Source organism: Dendropsophus ebraccatus, chromosome 8, assembly GCF_027789765.1.
Source record: "Dendropsophus ebraccatus isolate aDenEbr1 chromosome 8, aDenEbr1.pat, whole genome shotgun sequence".
Classification (NCBI taxonomy): Eukaryota; Metazoa; Chordata; class Amphibia; order Anura; family Hylidae; genus Dendropsophus; species Dendropsophus ebraccatus.
In genome coordinates this window covers 63,923,148-63,947,566 of record NC_091461.1, presented here as the reverse complement: position 1 = coordinate 63,947,566, position 24,419 = coordinate 63,923,148, and the positions used below count along the sequence as shown (strand labels likewise).

Here is a 24,419-nt window from a genome sequence, read left to right as displayed (position 1 = left end):
CATGAAAAAAATAAAAATAAAATAATAAATGTAAATTGCAAACTTGCTTTATATCACATCTTCTGTTGATTTAGATTTAGAAAGTTATAAAGACAGTGATACTTTAAGGCATTTCCACTGTAGTTGGATCAGCCTGTAATTTGATTCTTCACTTTGAGTATCATTCTAACTCTAGACCTCCATGGGATATTTCATTTCTTTTTATTTACATTGATCGTTTTTTGTTTTTTTTATTGTTTTTTTTTTTATTGTTCTGAACGCATTCCATTATGAAATTAATAAATATTTGCAACTGGAATATGTCATTCATTGAGCTCTAGGACTTGATTTTTTTAAGTGCTTCCTTTATTTATATTTTTGAGCAGTGTATGTAAGTAAATGTCTGGCTGCTCCTAAGAACCAACATTAACTTCTGCTAGTGTTATGCCGAGTAAAGACTGCAAAGGTCAAAGCCACCATCACTTCTAAAGCTTTTACAACCAATGCTAATAACCAGGGGCAGTTTTAAATGCATATTTTATGGGGGCCTCGCCCACATCAATGTCGTAAAAGACTCATACATGCATATTTTAATAAGGACTCAATGTTTGGTACAAGAATTTGGCTCCTAGCCACTATTAACAATCATCACGCAAAATGAAGACCAATAAACTGAAAATAAACATAATGAATACAATGACTGACCACTGTACATTAAGAATAAGATTTGGGAAATATATAGTTCTCTACTCTATGAATAAGCAGTTTGGCAATGTATATCTTATCAGAAAAAAAAAACACCTTTGTCCAATTACAAGGCTTCTTTCCTCCTCCTCCTTTCAACCTCCTAAATTTTTAATTCTGGCTATAATTTAAGTTCAAATAGCCATCCACTCCTGTCTCTCCCTCTCTAGCGCTCTCTCTCTCTCTCTCTCTCTCTCTCTCTCTCTCTCTCTTGTTCGAATACCGAAGTGTTCCGATACCGAGGATTTTTTTTTGCTGACTCCATTAGTGTACAGTTTTATAGGTAGTGACCTGCATCTAATCTGCCCTCACCTGGACATCCTCTGTAAAATGTTAATAGTGCAAGCACAAATATACTTTTACCTTACAACTGATTGTAGGCCCATGATTCTGTACAGCTGATTCCATATGGAAATGGTTATAATATAGCAGAGCTACCAGGAACCCATTGAATAAAAAGTGGTTTGCTGCCAATATCTATATCCTATTGCTGCACTTACAGAGTGCATTGGATACTGCAGAAGGAGTTGTCTCTGTCAGACATCAAAGCCTATGATCCCTGCACGTGTTGTGTGTTTGGTCGTCATTATACCCAGCGTGAGCTAGCAGCAGAGCCATGTGCATACTTAACCACAGGAGGGAATGGGAAGGATGTCTGTAGGGTTACATGCTGAGACTGCTTGTAAAAGGATGCGGCAGGAACACACACCCTTATGTGTAAAGTGCAGGGGAGCTGACTTGGCTACAATATGCAGAACTCTGATGAAATCATCCTCTGTAAAGGCAACATCTTATCTATTTAATTTTTGTTAATCTGATTTTAGTCTGAATTAACATGTTATGTTATTTACTTCTCTGCCTTAGATCTGTATCCTTCTTGCAACCCGAATTTAGGGCCCGCGCCGAGCCAATCCCCCCCCCCCCCCCTTTTTTCATTCAGTTATGTTACAATCAGCACGGTGGCTCAATGGTTAGCACTGTAGCCTTGCAGAGCTGGAGTCCTTGGTTCAAATCTCACCAAGGGCATCATCTGCAAAGAGTTTGTATGTTCTCTCCGTGTTTGCGTGGGTTCCCCCACACCCCAAAAAACCCCCACCTGGGTAGATAGATGATGATGATTATTATTAGCAATATCTGAGAAGTCTTGTCATGCATCAGCCTTAGTGACCGTCTGTCTGTCATGGACTGTACATGGTAATATATACACCAACAATGTTTCCCAGAAAGCCCAGGCATGAATTTTTAACATGCACTTCTGCTTTCTTAGGTTTATGGCTGTCTCTTCATGTCTCTTATCCCATGGCTCTTTCGTCATATGGATATTGATTTTGAGGTTTTGGCCCCTTAAGTGAATCTGCCTGTTATTTGAGAGGAATATTACATTATATTCAATATACAATTATATTACATCCTGGTAGGTGAGCCCTATTTGAAGCCCCTCTTCCCTTGTTATCATGACTGGTTAGATATCCTGTAACACTTTTTTACCATAGGGCCGTATTACACACCAGATCACTATAGTAAACTGATTTGCAAGATCGGCACTCATTTATTGAGCTTATTACACAGCTTAATTATTATGCAGAAAGGTCTGCATGGACATGGTTAGCGAAGTCCATGCAGCCCTTACTTCAAAAATGTAAAATAATAAAGTTCATACATGAACCTCTCCATGTTCCCTGGTGTCCTCTTTGTTTCTCCTCCCTCCCTGCAGCCACCAGTGCAACTTCAGAGCGGGTCTTACAGCGATTCCAGCCAGTGATTGGCCAAGCAGTCTGTCTCTTTAGAGACCAGCTTTGAAGTTGCATCGGTAGCTGCGGGGAGCGAGGAGAAGCGAACATCGGGGAGCATGGAGAGGTAATGTATGAACTTTATAATATTGCTTACAGATTTCTCAGCCGATGATTTTAGGTCAGGGCTGTATTAAACGCTGATCACTATAGCAAACAAGGGGGCCGATCTGCTAGATCGGTGCTCATTTACTGAGGCTATTTTACTGCTTATCGTGCAGCAAGAAGGTTTCTATGCCCCAACAGAAAGAGATTCTTTACTGTAAGTGCAGTATGACTTTGGGACACCCTGCCAAAGGAAGTTATCACAGTGAACTCATTGCAAGAGTTCAAAAGAGGCTTGGATGCATTTTTTGGAGTGTAATAATATTACAGGTTATAGTCACAGGATTCTCTAGAATGGAATGTTGATCCAGGAATTGATTCTGTGAGTTTTCGAGTCTGGAATGAATTTTTCTACCTAAAGTGAGGAAATTGGCATCTTATTCCAGTACGCTTTTATTTAACACTGAATGTAACATGACGGTCAAGACCCCGCAACCCCCCACCCTCCCTTCTCGATAAAGTGCAAATGTATACCCAAAATATTTGCTATTGATAGTGTCTGTTCTGCCCGATGTGGAAGAACTGTCAGCAAAAACTGTTTATCCAAATAGATCTGTATTTGTCTATGCTAACAAATGTGAATTTGTCAAATGGGCCCAGCCAAGTAAACAAAGGAACGGAGAGAACCAGCTGTCTCCGATTTCAGTGGTGAGCTGGGTACTGCTGACCTAGAAGTTTTCTAACCGCTTCAGATGGAAAATTAAGACATGGAAAGATACAGCGTTTTAGAAAGCTGGAAAGCAGTTTGTTACTCTTTCTCACTTTCCACAGTAACATCCTCTGTTGTAGACCATGTAGCTATTTTAAAATAGGTTCTAACTTATGCTGAATTGGAGACAGCCATTTATTGTAAACTGTTCAACTTTTGTCACTGCAGCCAAAGCTCCCTGCTGTGTTGTAGCATTGATTACTCTCTGCTTGGATTACATGCATGGATATATTTCCTTTAAAAAATAAAAAAAAAGTGCGGCTGGTATAGAGCCTGTGTGAGAGAAGTGTCCAGCTGAGGTTGACTCCTTTTTTTATTGAACTGTGGTGTAGTCACATCAAAGGCAATCCTTTAGTATGACAGCTGATATTACCGGTGTTCATTTCCTCTGCTGCATTGTAATGCATGGACAGCCGGGAAGTCGGGAAGAGACACTCCCTGCTATACAGGGCGTCTTCATATACCCTAACGGTATAGATCTGATGGGCTGCTTTGTGCAGTTACTGTCAGTCTAGTTTTCAAAACTTTTGCTTGTAGTGAACCGGAAATGGATATTAATCTGTACCTGTCACCAAAAATCTTTTTACATTATGTGTTGGAGATATTGCAAAGGTTTTTATCAGTCTGGGTCTGAGTGTTCCAAACAACAGATTAGGAGATTGAGCAGGGAGAGACACGTGTTGCTGTGCGCCTCTTCCTACTCTGTGTTGGGAGACCACTTCATAGTTCTGTCATGACACCCAAAAAATAAAGAACGCCAGTAAAAAAAAATAAATTAAATATATATATATATATATATATATATATATATTTTTTTTTTTAAAGGAGAAGTCCAGAAAAAAAATCACCAGCAGGCAGGGGGGTGTCCGGATATAATAGTGTATACTTACCTATCCCTGTGCCCCCACAACGCTGCCTTACTTGTCTCTGACAGCCTCCTGCAGCTGCTGCAACGTCATGGCTCCACTGATGGGTTGCACGCTAAGCCAATCAGTGATGGAGCCTCAACTGCAGTTTTCCAGTAAGTCAGAGGTCAAAGGAGTAGTGCATATCCTTTCTTCCCAGTAAGTCAGACAAATAGTGCCCAAATGTATAGCATTGTATTCATGTAGAAAACAAGCAAAAAAATAAGTTCAGTAACACCTCCCCTACTGATTTAACATTATTTATTTGTAGCAACAGTGCCCATTTATATTATGCAGCTGTCCTGGTCAGGTGACACTGAGTCAGGAGAGAGCACAGATTTCTCCCAGTTAGTTCTCCTGATCAGTCATCTTAAAGGGGTTATCCGGTAACAAAAACAATATTCAAAATGTTCCCCCTTCTCAATACTACCATACATCTAAAATACATGTATAACCTTGCATCTTGCACCCATTCCCTGATTTTTGTTTTTTCTTCTTTCTCTCATACTTACCCACTCTGGTTGTCTAAAATCATCTTCTTTGTGTCCTCTCTGACAATGCGCTGCTCTCTCTTCCCCCCTCCCTTAGTAGACACTGGACATGTGATCTCCTCTCTGGGGGCAGATTTAGCTGTCGATTGACTTTGTAACCCAGCCCCCATTAAACATTTTCTGCATTATCTCCCTGAGCCTAGGTTTCGGTAATATAAAAAGTTATAGTTCTATCTCTGCTTGCTGTCAGTGATTGTAGGCATATGTACCTGTCTTTGTGTCACAGCTCTGTATATTGTAAATGTTCTTAGAGTCTGGATTGAACTAAAAAATTTTGTTCACTTTCAGCTAAACCTACACTACACCCCTCATCCCCCCCCCCCATAAACAGATGCCCGTTTGCAGCACATAGTTACACCATGCGCACATCGGCTTTGCTACATTATCAGCTAGCATTGAATATATACACTGGGTGATGTAATGCAAAATCGGTGAAAAAAACAGTCCTGTGTTTACTGTGCAATAGTAATGACAGCAGTGGGCAGTAAAGAAAGGTAAGGGGGTGATTATGCGGACCAACACGCCAATCAGGGAGATGCATCATGGGAAATGTAGTTTCCTATCTTAATAGATCGGCATTTAAAAAAATTTGTAACTCTGGAATGGCAGCAGCTGGAAAGACTGGAGTTGGCTTAAAATACTCGGGGGAATTTTTTTTTTAGCTCTTAGATGGATAACCCCTTTAACACCCTGCCTGTGAAAAAAAAAATTGGTAGTGTTTTTTTTTAGCATTGCCTATTTAAGGAATTTTATCAGCAGCACAACAGAAATACAAGTTGTGGATGGCCACTGAAAGACTTAATCTGGATGTGCAGTCTACACACACAATTTATGAGACTCTCAGGCTAGATGCATCATTACACTTCACCCTGTATCGACCTCTGTCCTTTCTTTGTAGGCTAAGTGGGGAGGCCTTTACAGAAGCTTAAGTATTGGTGGGAGCAAGGAATTACAGGACTTCAAGAAAGCCTGTCAGATTGAAAATGCAATCCAGACTGCAGGCAGCATGTTATAGAGCAGACGGAGCTGAACAGATGGATATATAGCTTTATTAGATCAGATGTATGGATGTATAACTTGTCATCTATTAATATAGATCACACACACACACACACACACCCTCAGCATGCCGTGTGTTATAGGCAGCCAATGGATGGAGTTTTGGGGAATATTACCTCTTTCAATTCTTTGATTTCTTTTAGATTACATTCATAGCAGAATTCTTACAAATACATTGCTTAACTGAATTTAGAGTGCTGTCATAAGTAGACAGGAATTGTCATCTTTAATCTCCTGTGCTTTGTGCTTTCTCTTTCTTTTTAGGTGGATCATGCCAAGGTTCTGCACTACATTGGAGCAGGAGTTGCCTTTCCAACTAGTATGATGTTCATCTTCTTCCAGTCAATTTTGACCTACCGTATGGCACATGCCCATTGGTACTGCTGGACTGGTCACCTCCGTTGCCTTCTGACACTTTTTGGTCTGATTATATTAGTGCTCAGTATCCTTTTCCTATGCTGGTTAGTAGATGCGTACAATAGGTTGTTTCCTATACTGTTTGTTGCTTTTGTGTACCACCATTCATATCCTTTAAATTAATCTCCAGGCACATCTTAAAATGACAGTAAACAGTCGTAAATCAAGAAAAAAATTACAGATATCAAAATGTTTTATGTACATATAGAATACAGCCGACCCCCATTTCAGCTCCACACAGTCCTACCCAGCTTTACTGGGTTCAACTGGCTAGTATCTGAACTATGAACGTATTACATACGTAGTTTTGTCTCCAGCATATCTCCACATTGGTTGTTACCCAGATTCTCCTGAAAGGCAGACCTATATAGGATAGAAGGAAGAATCTACGCATAACCAGGTGGGTGATTTATTATTCACCCATCTCAGAAAGGTGGGTGATTTATTTTTTTTTTTTTTCTGTAGAACTGTAATGGAGGCACCAATCAGCTGTGTAAATGCTGCTGCCCTGGATGCTATATATATTTGTGTGTGTACTATGTTATTTGCAGAGCCTGACTGCTTATATGGCAGTTTGGGGAAATGCCAGATGGGCCAAACCATGAACAGCTTGGTGGTTGGCTTCTAACCAGAACAGCACCCTCCTTGCACTTCACAACATAAGTCATTGGTTATAGAGAGCTGTATTGAGACATTACAGTGGAGTACAGTGTCGTCAGAATGGAGTCCTGTATCCAGAGAGCCCCATATTCTTCATCTACAACTTCCCAGAAGGCCCAATCTTCTTAAGGTTCCTGTGGGTCTAACCTTTGAGGAAACTGGTTAGTACTGGTCCAGGCAGGGGTGACAATCATAACGGCAATTTAGTTCAACTCCACCTCCACCCTTAGCTTACATGCAAAGGGGTGAGGGGCTTTACAAAGGGGTGAGGCTTATCAGGAAAACCTTAGTAGTGGACAGAAATCTTAGGTGCAGGGGTCCTGGATGCTCCTGCTTTCCAATTACAAGTTTCATCAGTCAACAACTAAAAAAAACGGTGAGAATAGCCATGTGTTTTATGTGTCCTGCTGACTGATCTATGTAATGAGAGTGTCGACAGCATATGTCCATTGTATTTAAAATACTTTTACAATACCAGCCCTATTTTCCCTGTTTAGTCTGACCTCTCACCTTTGACCTGTCTGGCATAAGTGACCCTGCCAGGAGTACTACTCCTACCAGCTTAACTTATTGGATACAAGCTCCTTTACCACGTCAAGGTGAAGGCTCTATAAGGGAGCCCTTCCACCCTAGCCCGATTACACATCCAAACCCTCAATTTACCCTTCCTTCACTGAAATCTACCTAGAACTCCTTAAAGTTCCAAGGCCCACACCATCCCCCTAACAAGGACCCTCGCATCTCCCTTCCCAGATTTTTAACACTTACCCTCCTGTCGCCCATGCCCGCCCTAGCCCCCTAACATGGACCTTCTCTGTGCCCTTATGAGGCCTGCCGCAGCCCCCTTACATAGACCCTCCTGTCAATCCTTCCCATCCCCCTAATACAACCTCTCCCAGTGCCCTTGTCCGCCCTTGCCCCCTAACAGACTGAATATAATGGGGGAAGTTCACTTTTTAAGAGCTTGGTAGAAAAACTGAGCAGTGATTGGTTGCTATTGGCAACAAGATGATTTTAGCATTTTTCACCTACAATAAATAAATGGAGGCAGGTGGGTGAGAACTCTGTTGCCAATAGCAGCCAATCACTGCGCAGCTTTCTTATATTTTGTTCCTCAGAAATGAGAGCTGTCATTGGTTGCTGTGGATAAGGAGAATTTTGCCTTTGAACAGTTTCATGAATGTATTTTTATTAGTAGAAGATGCTGAGGAGACACATTGTGCTGTGAGGATGCAGGATGTGTGGATTTCTACAAAAACTTAAGACCCAATAGTTTTACCAAATATGTGACCCAAAAGCTCAAATTTTACTAAATTTTAAAAAAGAATGAAATGTCACCTAACATGGTGGCTATTATATCACACAATAGGTTACTTTTTACTGTCTAGAAATCCAGACCTTGCCCATGGACAAAAGTAGCAAAGTTTCTGGAAAAAAATGACCCTTCTGCTTCTGTGACCCTCTTACTGCCCTCAGATACCACAGATATCCGGCACATACAGGCGTGGGATAGGAAATGATTAAACACATCTGAAAATGGTATATATTTACCTGGAAAGTGGTTACTGACTTAACCATTTCACAATTATTATATTTCAGTAGGCAATGGGGCAAATGTGTCATCACTACTTTGGTCTTTGCTCACTTGATGGTCGACCAAAGTCTGTGTTAGCTTAACTGCATAGTTACAACTTGACTTCAGCTGGCCTCAAAAAAGGAATACATTAAATACATTAACAAAAAAATAACAAGTCTAGTGCCTTAGTGCCTAAACTCACTGGGTCCTTCTTCTATCTTGACTTTGAAATATGAGAATTGTTCTCTTCTTGGTTTATCCACTATATATTTCTATATTTTCTTCAAATGGACATTCACAAATAATTTATTATTCCTCAAACCTGCTAAAAGCTTGTTAAGTGGACATAGAAAGAAGCCCCACTGAGAACAGTCTTGGGCCAAGACTAGAGATGAGCGAATTTACAGTAATGAAGTGAAGCACTCTGTTACCTCTGCAATGCGCTCATCAACTCATTAGTTATTACTGTAAACTCGCTCATCTCTAGCCAAGACCACACAACTTTTTTTATTGGACCGTTTGACAGCAGCCATCCCACACCTAAATAACAGCCGTTATTTAAAAATAATGGCTGTTTTAAAGAACAGCCAAAATAAAAAAGTGTGGTTGTGGCCTTGTAGAAATCCTAGTGCCCAGGACCCTTTACGCTTACTGCCCAGAGCTCTGATTACTTTCCAGCTCTAAGTGTCAATGCTAGCTGTCTTCTGATTGGATGTGAGAGCTGTCACTCACAGCTAAGAGGAGGGACTGGGGAAAGCACTCACATTCACATAAAAGCACTCATATTCACATGATCTCCTGATCCTGTAGATAGGTGATAACTTCAGGTCATTAGAATACCCCTTTAGGCTAGGTTCACACTATGTAACTGTGCGGCTGTATTTTTTATGCGGCTGTAAATGTGCGGATGAAACTCCGGCCGTGGGAAAAAATAGACATGCGGCTCAAAACATACGGTCATTTACTTGGAAATCTGGTTCAACTAAAAATAACAAATAAAATCTTAAGAAAGTGATGCAAACACCTCTGGATGCATCTGGGAAAGCAGGGAACACAGTTTACATGAATTGCTATTATCGGGGTTTGCGATCCTCTGCAGTAATGCCGATGTCTCTCATGGTTAATCTATTAAAATAATAAAACACATTTTCGTTGTAATAAAGTCCCTTTTATTGTTCAATAATTAAATTTAAACTAATCCATCATTTTGCAATTAAATATACTGTTAAAATAAATAGATATATAAATAAATGTGTGTGTGTATATATATATATATATATATATATATATATATATATATATATATATATTTATTTTTTGACTATATTTAATTGCACAATGATGGATTCGTTAGAATTAAATTATTGACCAACGAAACTGAATTTATTTCATCGAAAATGTGTTTTCTTAATTAAATATTAATTAGTACAGGAAGCTCCATAAGCCGTTAATTCATATTGCCGGCAAAAGAGCATTCTGTACTAATCATCACTTTACTTTAATGAAAACATCAAATGTTTCTTCTAATTATGTTATCACAATAGCATTATTAGAAGAAACATTTAGAATTATATGTGCACTCAGCTGATTGGCTGATCGGCTGAGCGCACATATAATGAGCCGGTCCGCAGTACAGTCACTTCATTGTGCTGCGGACCAGCGAAGAGGACACATCGGGGTGAGTATAGAGCTCTCCCCACCCCCTCCCCAGCACTGCACCCCTCCCAGCAAGGAAGGGGGGTCAGTTAACCCCTTCCTTGCTGGGATGGGTGCAGTCTGACATCAGTCTGGCCCCCAAGGGGTTAAGGGGGATGCAATACATCCTCCCTTAACCCCTTGGGGGCCAGACTGTAAGCAGCGATCTGTAAAGATGCTGCATACTGTAAGGAGCACAACACCGCTCACAATGATGGGTGTTGTGCTCCTGTTTGTGTGTTTTTTGTGTGTTTCTCCCTTTTTGTTTTTCAGATATCGGTATCCTGCGGATTACGTCGGATTCCGTGGACTACGTCGATGACCAGCGTTTTTTTTTAATGTTTTTTTTTTTTTAATAAAATGGTCAATGAGGGGTGTGGGGGTGTTTTTATTTGAATAAAAATTTTTTTTAACTTGTGTCTTGTCTTTATTTCTTTACTTTATAGACTTAGTAGTGGAAGCCGTCTAATAGACGGAATCCATTACTAAGTTGGGGCCTAGTGTTAGCCGGTATAAAATGGCTAACACTAACCCCCTATTATTACCCCAGTACCCAATGCCACCAGGGGTACTGGGAAGAGCCGGGTGCCAGTGGTCCCGGAGCGTCAAAATTGGCGCTCCTGGACCGGGCGGCAGCAGGCTGGTAAGATTTAGGCTGGGGAGGGCCTAAACCAATGACTCCTCCCACCCTGGTCTTACCAGGCTGCTGTCGTTTGGTTTTTAACCCGGCTGGTTATAAAAATAGGGGGGACCCTATGCGGGTTTTTTTTTTTAAAATAAATAATAAAAAAAAAACGCATAGGGTCCCCCCTATTTTTATAACCAGCCGGGTTAAAAACCAAACGACAGCAGCCTGGTAAGACCAGGGTGGGAAGAGCCATTGGTTTAGGCCCTCCCCAGCCTAAATCTTACCAGCCTGCTGCCGCCCGGTCCAGGAGCGCCAATTTTGACGCTCCGGGACCACTGGCACCCGGCTCTTCCCAGTACCCCTGGTGGCATTGGGTACTGGGGTAATAATAGGGGGTTAGTGTTAGCCATTTTATACCGGCTAACACTAGGCCCCAACTTAGTAATGGATTCCGTCTATTAGACTGCTTCCACTACTAAGTCTATAAAGTAAAGAAATAAAGACAAGACACAAGTTAAAAAATTTTTTTATTCAAATAAAAACACCCCCACACCCCTCATTGACCATTTTATTAAAAAAAAAAACATTAAAAAAACGCTGGTCATCGACGTAGTCCATGGAATCCGACGTAATGCACAGGATACCGATATCTGAAAAACAAAAAGGGAGAAACACACAAAAAACACACAAACAGGAGCACAACACCCATCATTGTGAGCGGTGTTGTGCACCTTACAGTATGCAGCATCTTTACAGATCGCTGCTTACAGTCTGGCCCCCAAGGGGTTAAGGGAGGATGTATTGCATCCCCCTTAACCCTTTGGGGGCCAGACTGATGTCAGACTGCACCCATCCCAGCAAGAAAGGGGTTAACTGACCCCCCCTTCCTTGCTGGGAGGGGTGCAGTGCTGGGGAGGGGGTGGGGAGAGCTCTATACTCACCCCGATGTGTCCTCTTCGCTGGTCCGCAGCACAATGAAGTCACTGTGCTGCGTACCCGTTAATTATATGTGCGCTCAGCCAATCAGCTGAGCGCACATATAATTCTAAATGTTTCTTCTAATAATGTTATTGTCATAACATAATTAGAAGAAACATTTGATGTTTTCATTAAAGTAAAGTGATGATTAGTACAGAATGCTCTATTGCCGGCAATATGAATTAACGGCTTATGGAGCTTCCTGTACTAATTAATATTTAATTAATAAAACACATTTTCGATTAAATAAATTCAGTTTCGTTGTTCAATAATTTAATTCTAACGAATCCATCATTGTGCAATTAAATATACTGTCAAAAAATAAATATATATATAAATATACATTTATTTATATATCTATTTATTTTAACAGTATATTTAATTGCCAAATGATGGATTTGTTAGAATTAAATTATTGACCAACGAAACGGAATTTATTACAAAGAAAATGTGTTTTATTAATTTAATATATTAACTATTAGAGGCATCGGCATTCGGCATCATTGCCGGCTATTTTTGAAGTACTCCGTACGGACCGCCTGTCAATCCTCGGCCGCATTTCCAGCCGCAAACAATGGTCTTGTTCATTTTTTACGGGTCCGTTTACGATCGGGCCGTAGATTCATACATAGTGTGCACTGTGCAGCCGTATATCCTATACTTTCCAGCGTACGCATGAACCACCAAAAATACCGCCGCACAATTACAGCCGCAAATAAAGCCGCACAGTTACATAGTCTGAACCTGGCCTTAACATGTAATATTGGTACTTGGTACTCTAAAAGACATTTTTCTTGGTCATGGACTGTACATGACCAAAACGCTAGGTATGTTTTTACTTCTGTGGTGTTTATTTCAGCAAAATAAATCTATTAATATTATGGAGGTAAGTGTTTTAATAAGCACAAGAACAAGGGGGCACAAACAGATTAGTGGATGGAAGATTAGAAGCAATGTCAAAAAATATTTTACTGGAAAAGTAGGAGATTCTTGAAACAAACCAACAGATGTTTCCATCCTGGCTAGTGATCTACCCAAGCGCTGGGCTTATTGTATTACATCCCAGTAAGATCCTGATTATTTATGTTCTATTTATATGACATCCTTTGGGAAATGCAAGAAAATATTGACTGTCTTCCATTTCTCATGGTATGCATGCAGTCTGGTGAATGTCTATACTGCTTCTGGCTAAATTGGCTTTATTTATAGTACAGAATGTTCAGTCTCCTCCATAGGTAGCACATTTATCTCTAAATGAGAGGAGTATAGAATTCATGCTCTCCACCACTTACAAGTTACTTTGCTGTCAGATACCAATTAAAATGTTTTTAGAAATGTCTCTGTTAGTTACTAGTCACTTCCACACTATACAGTGAGGAGCTATATATTATTTTTTTAAACATTGAGCCCCATATCCCATATATGACAGATTCTATTAAGTATACATCCAATGGACACTGCTTAATGCAGTATGAAGTGAGCCTTACCTAGAAAAACTGTGTACAAGTCATACCTTTTCCCAGGCTTGATTGATTTCCCCCACATTACTGCAATGAATTATGGGATAGCAGTAGTTTATAGCGTAGTGACCAGTCCCTTTTGATAATGCTTAGCGTTTGCCTGGCACCATTTACAGCCAAGTGGTCAGCACGTGGTCACATGCAGGAGACACAACATCGAGAGTACCAGGCTGTGCTAATCTTTTTGGATTTAGTAGCTCAAAGAATCTTATTAAAGTATTTATCTGGAGTTTATCAGGGAACTCGGCTACTTTTCTCCAGGAAACGTGACAATAAACAGACTTTGAATGTGTTTCAGCTCACTGCACTTTTGAAAGACTTTTACAACATGTTTTTTTTTTTTTTAATCAGACTTGTAAAAACCTTTATATGGTCTTGTTTGCACATGGGCAGACCAAAGGCGGCTTAGCATGGTGCAGAGCACAGTAGTGCAATATTGTTAGAGATGCAATAACTGACTACTGCACCCCCTGGCCTGGCCTGGCCAATGCACAGTCAGTGGGATTAACGTTAAGAACTTAAAATGTGAATGAGTTAAAGCGAATGTACCATCAGTTCCATTTTCATTAAGATTTGCACATGGATAGAACAGCGATCCTTCTTTTTTTTTTTTTTTTTGAACAGCAGCCCAGTTCCCACGTACGGCACCGTTCGGATTAAGCCTCCATCCCTCTATGATGCTGCTCCATTGATTCTAATAGAGCTACATCAAAGAGGGGTGAGGGGTTCCTCGCAACGCGAGGGGGCGGGCCGGCCCGCCTCCAGTGCTTCACCCCCATGACCAGTGCCGGGGAATAGAACAGTGCTGTACAAAGCTACTGGGTTGCAATTAAAAAAAAAAAAAAAAAGACCGCAGCACCGGCTTCTCCGCTGTTCTAACCATGTGCAAATCTTAAAGTGATGTACTGATGTACTGATGGTACATTCGCTTTACAAACTACCACAGCAAAAGAAACACATGTATTTTTTTTGTTGTATATTTTTCTTTCTTATATTTAAGAAAGGATCAGTGTAGCATGTACAGCATATATATATATATATATATATATATATATATATATATATATATATATATATATATATATATATCCTGCCAGAATAATGACACACACATGCCTAGCCTTGGGCATGTCATAGTCCGTACTTAAAAATCCCTCAGCCTACTGAAAGACAACTTGTAAATTTAAGCCTAATTTGTAGAAGTTCTCTACAGCAAAGCACCACATCCTTCCCTAGTGGTAATACTTCTTTGGTCGATATGGCATCTTCATAAAAACACACACACACACACACACACACACCACACACACACACACACACATTATCAAGAACCTGTGAAAAAAATGTTGTCTTCTGACAGATTCCAAATGTAGTAGTAGTAATAATAATAATAATAATAATAATGCTATATTGGTGTGTGGTAAAAAAAAAAATCTAGACAGAAATAACGTAGATAGTGAAAATGGCAGACTGTCTCAATCCTAGCGTGTAGCATTTACCTCTGGATTGCTGATGAGCTGCAGAGGTGTGAGCGATGTTGGCTGGGCCTTGTGGTGCGCCTTTCTTTACGAACTTGTCACAGTCTTTGGTGGTCTCTCTCGCGCTCTTTTTTTCTCTTTTCTAGGGGCTGCCTGGGAAATTTTAGCTCAGCTCCAAAACCACCACTATGCAATGAACAGAACCAACTGCTTCTGTTTGCCCCCACACCTTATTGTGATTACTGTGAATAAGTCATCAGTCATGTTAGCCAGGAAACCTTATTTATTTTTATCTTTGAATAGATATACAGCGGTGCCTTGAATTACAAGCATAATTTGTTTCGGGATCGTGCTTGTAATCCAAATCTTCTCTTAAACCAAAGCAAATTTTCCCATAAGAAATCATTGAAATGCAGACAAATGGTTTCACACCCCAAAAATGATTTTTTAAAATTTTTTTTGAATAACATGTAAAACAAATGAAATATATAGCTGAATATGTGATATTATAAGTTACTGTACAGTATAGCAATCAGCATGCAGAGTATAATGTATAGTAAGTGCATAAACCTGAAAATAAGCATCAGTTTGTAGATACAGGATTGAACTAAAGATTCCCATAATCTGTGTGGTCACATGACAGCAATGGGGAATGGGGGGGGAGGGGCGTAGGTAGGTGTTTAGCATGGACCAATTAGGAAATGAAAATCACAGAGCTGTGCAGGAGGACAGTGACAGAAACTTCTCTATATAGCAGTATGAATGGCTGAGTGTAAGTGCAGGCACAATATAGCAGCAGTGTGTACAGCTGAGTGTAAGCACATTATAGCAGCAATGTGTATTGCTGAGTGTAGGTGCAGCACATTATAGTAGCAGTGTGAATGGCTGAGTGTAAGTGCAGGCACATTATAGCAGCAGTGTGTATAGCTGAGTGTAGGTACAGGCACATTATAGCAGGAATGGAGAGGATGGGAAACACAAGGGTTGACGGACTGCAGGGAGCATGAAGCAATGAGCAGGGCAGATGTGGGCACATACATGCAGCACTCTCTGTCCAGGAAGAGAGGGGTTACAGCTATGAAGAGATGGCCTCCACAGTCCTGTCCCCTGATGAAAGCCCTAGCCTGAAGTGGATCTGCTATAATTTAGAAGTTGAGTTCCTGACTTCCTGGGTCAGAGTATAGTGCTGTAGACTACACTATGCAGACCATGCCCCACCCACCCAGTACAGGGAGCTCTTAAACCAAAGCAATGCTCTTAAACCAAGTCACAATTTGGAAAAACTGAGCTCTTAAGCCAAATCGCTCTCAATCCAAGTTACTCTTAAACCAAGGTACCATTGTATGTTTATCCCAGAGAAGTTTAATGCCACATACTTTGGATTTACCAACCATGTCTGCATGTAGTTTGTTTCAGGCTTCTATAACTTTTAGTAAAATACGATTTTCTCATATTGCTTCTAATCCCCAACCCAACTAACCTGCATTGGCAGCATTAAGGAAAACAAAACGCCCTACAAGGCTGGGAATCAACTGCACCACATTGGCAGAAAAACATCCCTTACTGAACTCCAGGATTACAATAAAATAAAAATTAAACCCAGTTGAATGTGAGCTTATATAAAAAGGTGATTGGGAAATGCCTGGGTAATGTTCTAACTTGATACCTGAACACGTGTCAGAACTAGCAGCAAATTATTAATGTGTAGCTTTACTCCTCACTGGCGTACAGTAGTGTAGAATTGCATAAATTACCTCTGTCAAATAGATTTTGCCTATCAGGGTTATTGTCTTTACAAGATGGAGCAAGTCTGATAATAGGGTAGGGAGTCTAGGCAATTTAGGTGTTATCTAAACTGACAGGTTTGTAGTGCAGCGGATGACACTCTATACAGCTCTCTGGGAATTAAAGAAGCGCTGCACCACTTTAACAAATACATGATGATTTATATGTGTTCTTTGTAATGTATAAATTATTTCACATTACCTGACTAAGTGCACAGAATCCTTTTGTATTTTAGTTATGGCATTCTGATCTTATCTAATTGTGAAAATAGAATAAGGGTAGAATGGAGTTAAAGGGGTTTTCCAGGCAAAGGAAACTGATAAGTAGAGATGAGCGACCCGGGTCCATCTGAACCCGATCGTTCGGCATTTGATTAGCGGTGGCTGCTGAACTGGGATAAAGCTCTAAGGATGTCTGGAAAACATGGATACAGCCAATGACTATATCCATGTTCCAAGGGCTTTATCCAAGTTCAGCAGCCACCGCTAATCAAATGCCCAACGTTCGGGTTTGGATGGACCCGAACCCGGTTCGCTCATAGCTTCTCAGGCACTGACTGGCTGGGTGACAAGAGCGGATCAGCTGTTTGGCGGTCAGACTACACAGTGAATAGGACCGGAAGCAGTTGTCTCCATTCACTGTGAAATGGCCAGACCTGGTTACTGCAGCTCAGCTGCCATTCATTTGACTTGGAGCAGAGCTGCAGTTACAGGTCACTACACAGGGAACAGAGACAACAGCTTCTGGCCTCATTCACTGTGTAGTGGGCAACAGCTGACACCCCCTGCGATCAGTGAGCATTGAACCATCCTGAGCATACTGTAGCTTATCAGCCTATTTTGCCTGGAAAATCCCTTTTAAGGTGACTGACTGTTCCCTGCCCTCCTCCAGTTACTCTGCTCCAGTCATGTAGTGTAAAAACGACAACACTTAATTGGAGCTTAGTTGCTTCGTACATATGTGAATCACTAAAACACTTGTCACTGATAATTTGGCTTCCTAGAGTTTCTATTAATTTGAGAATGTACAGCTGCAGAGCTGGGGCAGGAGGGACAGAGCAGTGGCCTCTGTGTATAGTGAGGTGTGCCTCAGACTACCCCAGACTTTGTAGCTTAGCAGCATTTAACTGAACAGCAGGCTAAACTCTGGCTTGGCAGCAGGCACCTAGCTGTGGCCTAATGGAGCAAAGAATAAAAGTAGTCAACACTAAAAAAAATATAGAGCAAGCAAGCATCACCTATGGTGGTGTGGGTCATATAGAATATCCCAAATGGAATTCCACCTTAAATTACATAAAATGTAAATTCTGTGTTTAGATTGAATAATCTGATAATTGTGCATATTCAATGTTTAATTGCATTGGGTAGACATAGAAGCTTATGGTAGTTGCTAGTCAATTTCCTTAGAATATAAAGAGCTTTATTACTAAGTGGTATAGTGAGTAACATTATAATGTCCCATTTGTCTACTGGCAGGATTCTCTATTACAAGTTATTGATCAAGGTATGCTTTTATTTGACTTCTGCCCTTTATCTTTACATGAATAACTGAGGACATTCCACTTTGAACTTGGAATAGTTTCCAGTAAATATTACAAAAGTTTTATTTACTTTTGGTAAGATTTAACGGGTGCTTGTGTATTTTGGCTTGGGATTGTGGTATGGAAATCCTGTAATTTTCTAGCAGGGAGTTGGTAACGGTTTGTGGGTTAGCAAAACTGATCTGAGCTCATCTCTGTCAGGCTGCTGGCTCCGTGCAGATGGAGGATACCACCCGTTGGCCGCCATAGCTGTATTTGTATTTTTCAGGCGGTCCCCGGGCGGTATCCTCCCTCTGCATTGAGCCACCAGCCCAAGAGAGATAAGCGCAGATCACTTTTGTTTCGTATGAAGCAAAACAAATCTGATTCGCTCATTTTTACTTACCTTGTCTGTCTGTGATCCACAGGTGTATAGCTGTGGTCAATAAACAAAATGCCTGCTAACCCCCCCTCCCCCCCAGTGATTATCTGAAAAATAAGCAAGTGCATATTTTTGGACTGATAGCATCCTCTATGCAGTCACTGTTGTGTAAATGGTCCTTTGCTTATTAACTTCTATATAGTGGATCGGCACTCGTATCGGGCAATTATTTGTTTAAAGGACCTTATCCTATGGGAAAACCATGAGGCAGTCCTAATGTTTATACTTCCTCAATGTCTGAGATGTGCTCCCATTTTTCCTGAAAAGAAAAACTGATGATTGTTTGTAAAACACAAACTCACATTGTGGTTGACCTTTTGGCTCGTCGTTTTGGGTTCAAAAAAGAAAGTACATTGGACACAATTTATGCTAAAGGGGGCAATTTTGTAGGCCAGTTGCGGTTTGTCAAAATGGATACAAAATGTAAAGATTCCACATGCAAATAAGCAGAGCTGTTTATTGTGGTGTTTGGATTAGTTTATAAAGTACAATGTGATTTTTGTATTTCCTTTCTCTCCAGCGGAAACCTTGATAATAACAGAAGGATTACTGAGCTGGGAACAGGCTAATCAGATTTCTGACCACAATACTTTCTCTTTGTATGTTCCGGTGGTCCTGTGAAATATTAGAAGTAATTCGAAGTCTAGTTTTCTGCCATAGTGTTTTTAATTGTTCTGCTTATTATAGTTTTGAATTATCTTTATTTTTAATTCTGCCCAAAATAGACTCTGTCAAACCTGTAGATCTGATTCCACAATTTTCCAAAAGTAGATAATCACCGTAATTGTTTATTGCTTTGCTTGATTGTAATAGATTTTTTTAGTGCTAATGTCAAGAACGTATATCTTTCTTTTAAATTTCCTTAACTCTAACTTTACAGGTGGCGTTCTTTTTATACAGGATGGCTTTGTGCTTCAACACATAGCTGCTTTGTGTGAATGGACCTTCATAATAAATGTTCTAGTTTACTATGGGACCTTTGCCTTTGAATTTGGGGCAATTTCTACTGATACCTTCCTGGTCCTCCTAAAAGCAAGCAGGGCTCCAAAGAGCTATAAGGCAGGAACCAGCACTCCAGCAACACCTCATGCTCACAGCACATCGGAGAACATGGCTATGATCTGACCGTATCACAGTATTTTTATGGACGTCATATGCACCCCGAGCCGCCTTATGATCCTTATAAACACTAAAGTGTTGGCCTCTGCAATGGAAGCTCACAACCTTTGGCCCATCAAAGTCCCAAAAAAGATGAAACAGCTAAAAATCTGATAACTTGACTATTCTGAAGTTGGTGGGCTAGCATATGAAGTCTATATTATATGTACAGGGCATTAAGGAACCGGCCATTTAAAAATTGTATATTTTTATATAGTTTATTTCTATAATCAAGAGACTCTGCAGAAGACCAAGGCCAAATTTAATTTTGTGTCAGATGTACAAGAGCTATATTATAGTATATGAAGATGCATCACAGAAATACTGCTGCTTGGTAAATTAAATGGTACATTCTAGCATTTCAGGTATAATTCAGGTTTATAAGAATTGTGCTACCTAGGGGGCCTTTTGAGCAAGAATTGTAGGACCAACAAAACCAGTTTGCCTTAAGAAGACTAGATTATCCTTCATAGACTCATTACACGGTTCTAAATATTAGACATCTGGAATGTATTAAATGAGTTCTTAGGGGTTAATATAGGTCTAATTCGCTTTGGTACAGAGAGTGCATAAACTTTCTAATGCATTTATTAGTTTGGTTGTTTAAAACTGACCTCTAAACCCATTTTTAAGGCATTGATAGGTAAAGGAAACATAGATAATGCTTAGCCATGTCTCAGTAGACTGCTACTTAATGGGGAACTTTATTAGGAGTAGCATTTCATATGCTGGTCCTAATAAAAACTGCAGTGTTGTAAGAGGCGGCTGATTTATTAATAGGTGCATGCATCTGTGGCTGACCATGTTCCACTCATTGAAATCTATGGTAATTATGAGGTGGAGTATATTGCCGCTGCAACTTAAAGAAGTCCAGCAAAAATTTTTAAAATGCAGTGCAGGCAGGGGGTGGGGAACATAGTAAAGAATGTATACTTACCCATGTAGCGCCTCATCACCGGCTTTCTGACAGCCACTGGAAGTAATTATTCTCCGGCTTTCTGCTATGTCATAACTCAGGTGAAAGTTCCCCACCCCACTAATGGATTGTCCACTCAACCAGTCAGTGCTAAATGGGCAATCCATAAGCTAGATTGTGACATATGAGCTGCAGAAGACTGGCTGTTGTCTGGGAGCGGCAATGCGGCACTGCGGAAGAACAGGGTAAGTATACATTCTTTCACTATGTTCCCTCCACCCCCTGCCTGCACAAGAATGTTTATTTTTGCTAGATTTCTTCTTTAAAGTGTCGCTGTTGTTAAAACTTTCTAAATCCACAGTAGATGTGAAATAAAGCAAGTTTTCAATTTACATTCATTCAAGTTATCATGCTGTAAAATAAAGCTATACTTACCTGTATGCAGGTCCAGTCTCCTGAAGGCAGCTTTTTAGTCTTGTGCTGGTTGTACAGGTCAGGACTATGTTTAGTCTCTCTTTTGGAGAGTCCCGGCTCAATGTGTCCATCAATCACTACTGCCTTCCCTGTGTGCACTCAGCTGACCTGGGAAACACTGGCCTTCCTGTGTTAAGACTAAAAAAAAAGTCTTAAGACAGGAAGTTCTGTGTTATTACAGACTTTATTTTATTTGTCATCTACTGTTGATTTAGGATTGGAAAGTAATAACGACAATGAAAATTTAAGCCAATTTATTCTGTACCATATAGTCTACAGGGCTTTGAGAGGCCATGCCTTCTCTTACTAAGGCCTGACTACAGTACTTTAATAAATCCCCCCCAATGTCTTCAGAATATGGCCAGGTGAATGCAGGTTTGAAATGAGTGTAAGTTTTTAGCACATGCTTCGCCTTACCTGGATATGTACTCATGACATTGCAGTATATTCTAATGGCGTACTTAAAATACCATGACTTCCCTTTTTTAACTGTAATTGCCATCATTCCCATCCCATCATTGCCTATTGTGATTCCCACTTTATAATTTATCTTATACAGCTTAACATATAAGTATTTTTATAGCCTTGAGCTCAGTAACCTGTAAATAGTTAAAATAAGCACATCATCTGTTCCAGATGTTACAGGTCTAGGCCGTGCCTATTTCCTCTTATTGCAACACTTTGCATTATGCAGTTTATCTCTTGACTGAAGCAAATTAGACTTATGGTGAGTTTATACAGATTTATCTGACAGATTTTTGAAGCCAAAGCCAGGAATAGATTTGAAAAGAGAAATCTCTTTTCCCTTATTACCTGTTCTCTGTTCATAGTCTGTTTCTGATTTTAGCTTCAAAAATCTGCCAAATTTCTGTGTGAACACACCATTATTGTAGCTTCACACATACCGAATCACAGTGGATTTCATGCTGCGAGTTCCATAGCGAAATTGGCTGCAATCCTGTGTCCTGTCATTTTTGTTTGGGTTAACATACTCGCAGAGCCCCGTTCTCCTTAACACACTGCTGGCCACTGAATACTTTACCTGTCCACGCTCCGGCCTGCTTTTGTGGCGCCCGGATCCCTGACGTCCCGCTCAGCCAATCACTGGCAGCGATGGGACCGCACACTAACTGGCTGAGCGGGACACCAGGGGAAACGGGAGCCACAGAAGCAGGCTGGAGTGGTAAAGTAGTAAATGGGCAGTGCTGGGTTAAGGAGGACTGGGCTTTATCTACTCATAGTGGTATAAAAAATCAACTGTGAGTATGTAAACCCATACAAAATGACAGCACCAGGAATCAGAGTGGATTTGGCTGCAGAACTTGCAGCGATCCGGTTCGTGTGAATGACAGTGTATGTATGTTATAGAACATAAAAAATAAGCCCAAATGCTCTGTGTAGTCCAGTCTATAAGTCTCCAAAAAAACTCAATATGCCGGCCCATACAGTATTGTCCCAAGAGATGCAGCATACATGAATCATTATTCAGCTATAACCCCAGGACTGTTTTTAGGCAGTCATTACAGGTTTACAATACACAGTGCTGCTGCCTTGGTTTGCATATGTAGGATTCTGCCAAAACTACTTCCTAACCTAACAGAATCATTAACTAATAAAAGAAAAAAAAAATCCAGAACATTTCAGGTTGAAGTAAAATTCTGTTAGACTATGTAGCAAAGCTTTCTCCACAGGAGGTGCCTTACTGTTTTCCATTTCTATGCAAAACGTTTTCTTATAATTTATGCATAAAGAAAATATTTGTTCCGATGTGTTACTATCTTTGCACCCTTTGTACCCTTAAGTAGTTTCTAAATTTGGGCGGAAACAAATAATAATTGCGCTTGCCTTTCAAACTCACAGACTCACGCCAACTGTTCCTGGTCCCTCCAATGCTGTGGCGAGGACGTGCCACCTTGACTCATAACTCATAGCAGCCATTGGCTGACCACTCTCTCTGATGTCCCCCATGTGATTGGCTGCTGTGATTATGTGTTCAGATTCACCAGAGCAGCAGTGGATTTGAAAGGTGAATACGATTTGGCTTTTTTAACCCATATTTGGAAAACCCCTTTTAACCACTATACCTGGTTCCTCCTAGGAAGCCAAGATATTGTGATCTGTGCCATGGGGGTTTCTAATGTAGTTAAATATCGGCACAACTAGCATGTAGGGAACGCAAAGATTCTGCATAACTAACAAAATAGTGTGGTTGCAGAGACGAGAACAGATTTTTGGCTTGCATACAGATGTCACCAGTCTGTTCTACAAATCGGCATGCTGAAATCTCACACCTGGTAAACTCATGTATTAATCTTGGATCCCTCTTTGTATAGGATGGGGATATTGTGAGGATACTGGGATTAACAACAAGTCAACTTTCAGGTTTTGCATTAGGCTTAAAAAGGTGACAACCATCTCTTTATGTTATGACAATATGCAGCTTTATTTTAGAAGTTTATTAAATATGCAATGGGCGCGGTCCTCTATTGGGTGTATCAAGCATATGTAATAGCATAACTATGTACAGAAAGCATGTTAACTGTTGGAATCATTTACATTTTTGTGCCAATCTGTTCACAATGTATGAGATCCTGCAGCTTGCAGGGAGAAATACTAGCACTGCAACTTTTAAAATGAAATGATCTATGTTAGAAAATATTTAATTTCTTGTCTTCATCTGTATAGAAATTAGGCCCTGTATTACTGTATGGTTTATCTTTTGAAGTCTGATAAAAAAACAAACAAACATATGATAAAGTATACATTATAATGTCATAGGACCAACTTGGCTCTGTAACTCTGAGTACACTTGAACAGTCATCCTTTATCTTTGTAAATCAACCAAATGTATTATCTTTTAAAGAATGACCAAAGAAATATTTGTATCCAACTGCTTATTTGTCCAGCGTTTTGTGTTCTTACATTAGTGGTTTCTATATTAAACTATTTCACTCCTTGGATTTGGTTAAACAAATACAATGTGAATAGGTTTTGGCAAAAAAAGTGGAAAAACCTTAAAGGACAACACCCATGAAAAACTTTTTCCCAGTAATTGAAGCACATTACAAAGTTATATAACTCTGTAATATGCTTCAATCACCTATCTGCCTCCCTTCCCTGTCTTTCCCCCCCTCCACCCCCACCAGGAAGTGCACTAAACTCACAGATACCTAATTATTGTCGTCACCAGTTTCTTCTCTCAGCTTCTTCTTGTGACGATGAGTCATCAGCAGGAGTACTGGGCTAGCTCCTGTTACACCAGCCTCCCCCTCCCCTGCCTTGTCAGGTGACTCAGCTTGCTCAGCTCCGATTGGCTGAACAACTGCAAGCC

At 40.3% G+C, this 24,419-nt stretch overlaps 1 protein-coding gene across 1 annotated transcript in view; it reads left to right on the top strand.

The window, feature by feature from the left end:
* Positions 1 to 23,978, top strand: part of LOC138799433 (transmembrane protein 150A-like) — an 87,111-nt gene extending 63,133 nt beyond the window's left edge. The window contains exons 6-7 of the mRNA XM_069980582.1: positions 6,107 to 6,284; positions 19,421 to 23,978. Coding sequence (XP_069836683.1) covers positions 6,107 to 6,284; positions 19,421 to 19,665 — 423 coding nt within the window. The 3' untranslated portion in view covers positions 19,666 to 23,978. The remainder of the gene's footprint in view (positions 1 to 6,106; positions 6,285 to 19,420) is intronic.
* The last annotated feature ends 441 nt before the right edge of the window (positions 23,979 to 24,419 follow it).